The sequence below is a fragment of the Anneissia japonica genome, unplaced genomic scaffold, assembly GCF_011630105.1.
Source record: "Anneissia japonica isolate Jap-2015-1 unplaced genomic scaffold, ASM1163010v1 scaffold685_len2926416_cov193, whole genome shotgun sequence".
Classification (NCBI taxonomy): Eukaryota; Metazoa; Echinodermata; class Crinoidea; order Comatulida; family Comatulidae; genus Anneissia; species Anneissia japonica.
Genome location: NW_022692922.1, coordinates 1,060,597 through 1,069,080, shown reverse-complemented (window position 1 = coordinate 1,069,080; position 8,484 = coordinate 1,060,597). Strand labels below are relative to the sequence as shown.

The 8,484-nt window shown below is 35.7% G+C and overlaps 1 protein-coding gene across 6 annotated transcripts in view; it reads right to left on the bottom strand.

Moving 5' to 3' along the window:
- Positions 1-917: 917 nt before the first annotated feature.
- Positions 918-8,484, bottom strand: part of LOC117100501 — a 17,325-nt gene continuing 9,758 nt past the window's right edge. For 5 of the 6 annotated variants that reach the window (XM_033240226.1, XM_033240230.1, XM_033240228.1 and 2 more), the window contains exon 2: positions 918-3,707. In XM_033240226.1, coding sequence (XP_033096117.1) covers positions 1,764-3,674 — 1,911 coding nt within the window. In that variant the 5' untranslated portion in view covers positions 3,675-3,707 and the 3' untranslated portion in view covers positions 918-1,763. Of the gene's footprint in view, positions 3,708-4,581; positions 4,926-8,484 lie in introns of those variants that run through there. The other variant, XM_033240227.1, reaches the window with a different exon arrangement.

Genomic DNA, 8,484 nt, shown 5'->3' with positions numbered 1-8,484 from the left:
TAGTTGTAACACTGTATAACCTTGTGTTGCTTGTGTTTTATTGTTGCTTCTGTAGTTGTAACACTGTATAACCTTGTGTTGCTTGTGTTTTATTGTTGCTTCTGTAGTTGTAACACTGTATAACCTTATGTTGCTTGTGTTTTAGTGTTGCTTCTGTAGTTGTAACACTGTATAACCTTGTGTTGCTTGCGTTTTTTTATGGGTTGTGGTACTAATCACCATAGTTGTTTGTGCTTTATAAATGAGCTACCAGTACTCAAATATGTGAAGAATCTGTAGAAAAAAGCACTAAAGCATTATAAATGTCAATATCTTGTGACAGGCTGTGTTGCAATTGGTCTTCTAATGTTATTGGCCTGTATAGTTTACAAACGATGGTATATTCAGGGAGTTTATTGGGTATGAATCACATCCCATAGACCTATTGTATATCATCCTTGTAAATTAGGCAATTTATATGAAGTGGCTACTTTTAATGCAACCTGGACAGTCATAATTGAGGTATAGAATGAATCACTTCCCCGAGACAATATTATCTTTCTACAATTTTTACCGTTGTATTAATCATTGGCTGCCTTATCAGGTAACGACTTGAAAATTGTCGTTTTGAATTTTCTTTGAAAATGCCCTCTAGTAAAACGCCGCTGTCCATCCATCAAGAATCCAAACAAAATCATAGTCACTATTGCATTCGGTCCATTAGAGATACAGCTACTTAGTTTAATTTATTAGCGCCATCACTATCATCACCATTCCTCCATCGTCGTCATAATCATCATGTCGTCGTCGTACGCGTCGTTACTAAATAACGCATGAAACCTTTGCATTTTTGTGTGGGGAAGGTTACAGGGAATATAATTGTCTTCCCGGGTATTGCCTAACTCAGCACATCATTTTCCAGAAAGAGCAACGCAGTGTTCGATATTTTCCAGCAAACAAGTTTATTGTATTGAACATGACATACAAATAAATTATTAAACATAAATACTGTATTGAAAAAGTACAAAAAAATCGTGCTATAGATAATCATTACTGCTATATTGTTGTAGGCTCTACCAAACTGATAATGTTCTTACTTTTTCGTTGCACATATATTATTAATAACTAGTAACATGTTTACATGAGCCCATGCGTTTAGACTAGACAATGGAAACCCATCGTGTTAATGTGACAGTCAATAGCTTACGGGACGCATCATCTATCCTGACTTAGAGTGGCAATGTCCCGGTGATGGTTCCGAAATCATTTAAAGTGACTAAATCAATCTTTGGATATGATCGAACATATTCATATTTCACACTAATAATTATCTAGTTATTATGCATGAGGCAGGCAACTTTACCCCTGATAGGGAATGTCGTGAACAAGCTGCAACGAGTTATGTTAAATTCAAAGTGCTGATAATATATCTATCATAGTTGATTTTGAAAGAAAGTGAATTCTTCGATCAAGCAGGCAGGTGTTACTATTTAGGCATGATCTTCGATTTTATTCGGCGTTTCTAACTACCAAAGTTACCTAAATAGGAGCACATTTTCACTACTCTTAACAAGTTTGCATTTCTCATTAGTGCGCCACCTCGCGACAAATTAGTAGGTACATTGACGTTCAGATACCGTTACATTTAGATAATTAATATACTAGAATATGTCTACATGTGGTTATGTTTATACTCATCACCGATCAACACTATACTGTTGATATTAGGCCTATACTGCATTCAGCGTGTTAGTAATTATGGCCTCGGCCCTAACATGGAAAGGTTACCGAACTACCAATAGTTCCATACTTCCAGACAGCAGGTTCTCTCTGCTCTTAGTTATTCGACCATCAGGAAAAACAAACATACGACATGCATCACAGATATCTTCCATCCCAAATTTTTTAGCTACCTTAAATATATTCACACAATCCCGAGCTACTAAGTTGATTTTACTTGTATAAAGAAAAGAAGCAAGTTTTCGGAAAACCTCCGGTTTTAATTTTGGAATATTTACTTCTAGAATACCGGCTCCATATTTTTCTGGTTCGAAGAGTTTCGCAAAAAATGGACTGAATGACTCGAGCATAATTCGATGACACATAAAAGTAGTCGTGTTGAACCGTACCATTACATCTGTAAAAAGTTCTTCGTTTCGAAGTCGGTTTAAACCGCGGAGTAATTTTTTAGCATGATTTGGATCAGAGAATGAGAATTCCTCAGTAATTGCGTTGCAGTCAGATATTAGCCGGTGATGTCCATTTCCGTTTTCTCCGTTTACTGTTAACAGACCATTCTCTTGGTTTGAACTTGCGCATGTTTTCCGTTTCCCATCCTTCTGTGCTTTATTGTTATTATTTTCGAAAACCATATCATCGGAATCACTTTCAGTGTGTACAGGTAATTTATCCGGTTTCGGATTTATTGAGTTCTCTCCCTGCAAACTACCCACGCTTATTGCACTATCGGATCGAAATCCCGAATCATAACTCCCGGGCGAAATTGTTCTCGGTGTATCTTCACATTTACATTTCGTTTCCGTCTGAGATGAGGCATCAACCATTGTAGGCTTTTGTGATACACCATCTTCTGGAACCGTAATTGAATTCAGAGTTTTCTTGTCGCGAACTTTAGCAGATCTTGCAGCTACTGATGTCGAATCTCTTCGCCGTTTTGAGCCTTCAAATTTACGATTGGTGGAAAAGTTTGTGTCCTTTTGTAGATTGCGTCCATTGCTGGATGTTGTAATGTCTTGTTTTGATGAGCTATTCAGACGGGAACTCGAGGATGTTCGTTGAAGAGCTGATTGCTTATTTTTTTCCATTGTGGCTTGTCGTGTAGAATCGTAAAGTTTTGTATTCGAAGACCACCTCTTTGGCTTATCATTTGCTGTTGTCGTAGCTAAGGTACTCTGTTTTGGGCGCGACAAATTGTTTAGCCGACTTGCCGACGCAGATCGCTTCTTCATCCGGACTTGAGAATTTTCTTTGTGAACGCTCAAATCTCTGTTTCTCTCTAACACTCTCCTTCCATCGGGCGTACGTGCCCTACTTCTGGTACTCTCCGACGACACATGACGAGATCGCGCCGTAGACCGTTTACGGTATCGCCCGAGGTGTTTCCGACAAGCATCGACAACCGAACTAAATTGTAGAATGCTTGCTGCTTCGTTCAGAGCTTGAATCTTTTTCTTGGGTATCGCTAACTCTGCGGTGTATGCGTAGTCTATCAGTGCGAATAGAACCTCTGGATCAATGCCGCTTAGTTCAATGTATTCAGTTCGAACCTTATGAGTTGAACTTGTCAGTATGTCAAAGAAGTAGCTACTGACAGCTGACAAGACAACTCGATGGCAATGAATCTCGAACGAATTAATCTTGATAATTAGATCTGTCCCTCTATGTTCATTCTTGCAAATTCTAAAAACTTCCAATACTTTGGTGGCATGGTCGATATTGACAAAATCCTCACCTAGGCAAGACGACGGCATTAGGAGGCGGTTTGAGGGGTTGGCCGACCTCCAAGCAGACTGTGGTGAATCTAGTGCAATCGAAGCGATTGAGTCAGGCGGCGAAACCGGCGATTCTTGAAGCGATATATCTGATGGATACTCCGAGGCGAGAGATAGCAATGTTGTTGAATCGTTTGCTGTCGTATCCTCTGCCGCCGAAGACTCACTTGTTGTCGACTCCATGGTGAAGCCTGTGACCTGCGCCCTTTCGCTGGTCTGAAAAATACAAAAAATAACACAAACCCTTAATTTTTATTTTAAATTGCCTCGATTTGAAATATTTTTGTAATAATATTCATGTTGACGATAATGAATTAATTATGATAATGATGTTATAATATACCGGTAGTGGATTTGTAACACATTCCTAATAAATATCCGAGAATGTGACACTTTTTTATTTATTTTTTTTTTCTCTTCAGCGCTACGATCTTGATCAGTGTTGCACAGTATATATGTATATGATAATGATAACAATGATAAATGATACTACGGTAACAATAATTTATAAGCATGAAGAGTCGAAATCATTTGCAGTGTCGTATGAGCACTATTATAATAACACATTAACAATGACACAGTTATCATTTTATCCTCCTTTATCGAGTACTATCGGCACATTATTGCCAAGTGGTAGTGAAGTTCTGGCTTAGTAGATGCTCGCCTACCAGCCTCATGGAAGGGCTGCATGCCTGTTACGATTGGACTTGTCGGAGAACAGCAGCTTTTTAGGTTCACCCAGTATAGATAATTATTTGTTTGTTTTAATGAATTCAAAATTTCACAAATTATCAAAAGACAACATATGTGTTATACTGTGATTTGATCATCACAAACTGTAGGATATAATAATTTGCACTACCAGCACATTATTATACATTTTATTACAGTAGCATAGGCCTATTATACTACATACATAATCAGTATGGTACAGACATATCTTACTGACGCATCGTGAATAAAATAAATATGTAAACTGCAACTACTGTACATAGCCTATTAATAGAGCGTACCTGACTCTTAATTTAACATAACGATCATAAGTAAAATATGCATTTTATTCTATTAATAATTGATAGAGTATACGAACCCAGATATCTAATTATCGAGTATGAACGTATATTGTTATGATCCAGCAAGAAGGTGATACATTGCTTGTCAAAACGATCGCACAGGATTTCATAAACGATAACAATTGATTTATCCACCTATAAAGTAATCTCTTCTCGATCATCAACCATCTCATCGCTAGGCCCTACTACAAGAAATTGCTACTAGACATGTTCAGGGAATGGATGACATCTGTAGTGACAATGCGTTGTAAAAAATAACTTACGGAAGGAAAACGACCACACAACGGAAACCACTCTCAACAGAGAATTTGAACAGGAGTTAAAAACGTCAACGAATGGTCATTACCGTGTGTAAATAGCTATACCATCCGTGCGTTGGTTTTGAATAATAAACGAATTATAATAATAATAGTAATATTAATAATAATATAATTATGCTGGGTAGGTAAATAATACAACTGGTATACCATCAGCAGATACATTAGTTAGACCAACTTTAAATACCTGTATTGATTATTATATTAGATAGTCTGCAAACACAAGGCGGTCATCTCGTGGTCACATTTGTTTGCCAGTACTTAATACTGTACTCTGGATATAAATATTACCTGCAGAGTGCATAGGCCTATGTATTTTCTAAAAATTTTAATCATTTTGTAAACCAAAAAATCAAACCACAGGCATTTTATGTCCACAAATGAATTACTATAGGCCAAACATGTATTTATTATGAATTATATATATATTGGAATAGGCTCTAGAATTATTTTTGATTTTTATAAATGCGCATAGGCTTCATCAAAGTCCTACATTCAACTGATTCAACATGTAAAATAGACCTATGATAAGTACTATAGCCCTATACACGATTTGGGTGCTAAAATTATCTTATAAGTATTCTCGATACAATATAACATGCCTGGCCAAGTGAAACTTGTCTTTAGAAAACAATATGTATTTTGCCGGCAATTTCCACAGCAAAGGATTTACTTAAACTATTCATGTATGGGTCTATGTTTACCTAATAAAAGCATAATGCTTTCATCGAAATTAAATTAACTGTCTTATGAAAACTAAGTGTAATACAAATTAGAGCAAAACAAACAGATATATGTTAAATGAACTGCAATTCCAAATATGTCAGCGGTGCGTATAGATTTACATGGTTCTGTTATCGAGTCTTCGAGTTCGCTGATTTCAAGGCATGTTAATTGGTAACCTTTTTATTATGCTTATTCTGGTTATCTATTTTAATTCCAGAGCCAGTTATTATAAATATATATGGGATGAGCCTGTCTTTTACATTGCAAGCCAAAGTAACAGTAAACATTGCAGATACCTATCCTCCCTACAGATAATAACATTTTCGTATGTGTTATTATGTTGATTTTATTGCTGATTTTCCAATATTAATATTTTCTCATATGTTGCCTAAAGTAAGGTAGCAATACGGCAGCTGCAGGCCTAGGCCTACATACAGTTTTATGTGATGACGATACAGTTAGATAGGCCTAACTGTACAGTCTCTATCAGTGCTCGTTTATACACCTACTAGGCCTAATAGGTACAAGTCGAAAACTAACAGCCCTACTACCTAAAGTATTTCTCATTTCCTGAACTCATACTGGTTGTGTCACCTCATTTTGTTTATCATTCTATTTCCATGAGATAAAATACATATCCTGCAGAATTCCAAATATTCTGGTAATGAATAGGTAGGCCTACTCTCGTGACTAGTCTCATAGGGCGGGCAGGCCTATGTGTGTGCATAGAGCAAAGATGTGTGGGTGTGTTTTGAATGTACTACGTGGCTATTATGTGGTGATGGTTAACAAATATTAAGTCAGAAAGAAGGGGAGGTCATGTCAACCCAAGGAAAAAAAAACATATGGGTATTTATAGGTCTGCTGTAGGCTACGTAAAAAACCGTCTAGACTGAACATTTGGTTAATAAATACACACACGATACTTTTGGCTGTTCATTCAATAACGTGTGAATTGAACAATAGTCTAAATAACCATAACGGCCTTAACAGTTGATAGGCGTACGATGGAAAAGCCTGGATGAGGAAGTAGGCAGTAAGTCTACTCAATATACAGTTTTGACTCATTGGGATACGCCGGTCAATATTTCCTTTTCAATGGCAAATATTGCTAATTGTGTTAGTTTCCTTTTATCAGTAACTCGATGTAGCTCACTTAAATTCTCTGAAAGTTAAGTGTAGGCCTATATATTGCGATTGTTTTTTTTTTTTTTGTTTTGTTTTTTGTTTTTTTTTTTTTCAGTTTTTTTTTTTTTTTTTTTTCAGTGGGCTTGACTATGCTATGATTTAATCTAATGACCGGGATATTGTTAATGTAAATCGCAAAGAAAATTTGGTATTACACGATTTTACCTGCTCCAATGAGTGTTAACACTGCTTTAAAAAAAACTAAATTTGTAAATAATCGTAATTATGGTGTTTTTTTTTTTACTCTCATCAGGGAGTTGTTATAGTGACTATAACACTATTCACTATAACACTATTCACTAGTCACTATAACAACTCCCTGCTCTCATTTATATTCATTATTATTATTACTCGCAAAAAGGCCGCCTTCGCTTACTGGGGTGGGTCCAGGTATTTGCAGGAGGGGGTGCAGAAAGAAGAAAACCCATGGATATTCATTCATTCACCTTTTATTATATTCGGAATTTCATTTCATACAAAAGAACAACGGTTAAACCAATACAAATATACAAAAAATATATATATATATATATATATATATATATATATATATATATAATGCCTATATAGATAACGTAAGTTTAAATGAATTGGGGAACTCCCATCTATCAAGAGACTTAAAGCCAACAATAATATTAGCCTTAAAATTGTTTTCATAAATGATCCTCACCCCTAAAGAAAAATAATCTGCTTTATTTACTTAATATCTGTAAATAATCATTCTGTGAAGTCAAGTCGAATTATAATTTTAGGTAGACCTTTGGAATAAAGAAGAACATGAGCTAATAATAATTTTTGGTTTATAATGTTAAAGCAAGTAAGATAGGCATACTGGTAAAGAATGTGGTAAAATGGCTTACACAATACATGGTAAAATGAGATGGATGTAGCACATTCATTATTCGTGTCGTTTTGACTTATTTTAAGACATTTAAAAGAATGGTACTACGATATATTTCTTCCATAGCTGTGCACGCGTCTGGACGGTAAATTTGCATTATTTTCTCCTTACTCAAATTTTAGTATATGAGTATTATTACTATTCTACTATCAACCCGATCGAAATTGTAATACCTAAACCTTAGACATTTTTTAATCTGCATGGTAATATTCCTTACTATACACAGCATTTCATGCAATACGGCATTATACTCAACACCCGGTTTCCATTAACGAGGAATATATAACGAGGAATCGATATCAAACTGCGATGCATACTAAATATAGTTGCGAGTTAAATTAATCACATTCATCATTGTCATTGCGGACGATTCGTGAATCCCTCCACGAGAAGTTATCTGAATTCCTAACCATGTGATGTACTTTGTCAAGAATCCGTATTAGTTCTACATGTCACCATGACAGTACAGTCAGTTGTGTACGCCTCACGTACTAGACGTGCATGCATGCAGATATGCATAAAAGAGGATGTGCATTTACGTCATAGCTAGCCAATTTAAAGGATGGATAGCTGAGGATATTTACTAGTTCGACATAACGCGCATCATGAAAATGAGCTTGGGATCCGCGTGGCGATCATTATTACGTAATCACGTTTTTCTTCTACACTATATCTGTTTTTGTTTATTATAGCCTTCTTATATACATTACATACGGTATATATACATTATATAGGCCTATTATAGCTTTATAACTATTATATATATATATATATCTGTCTCTTATACA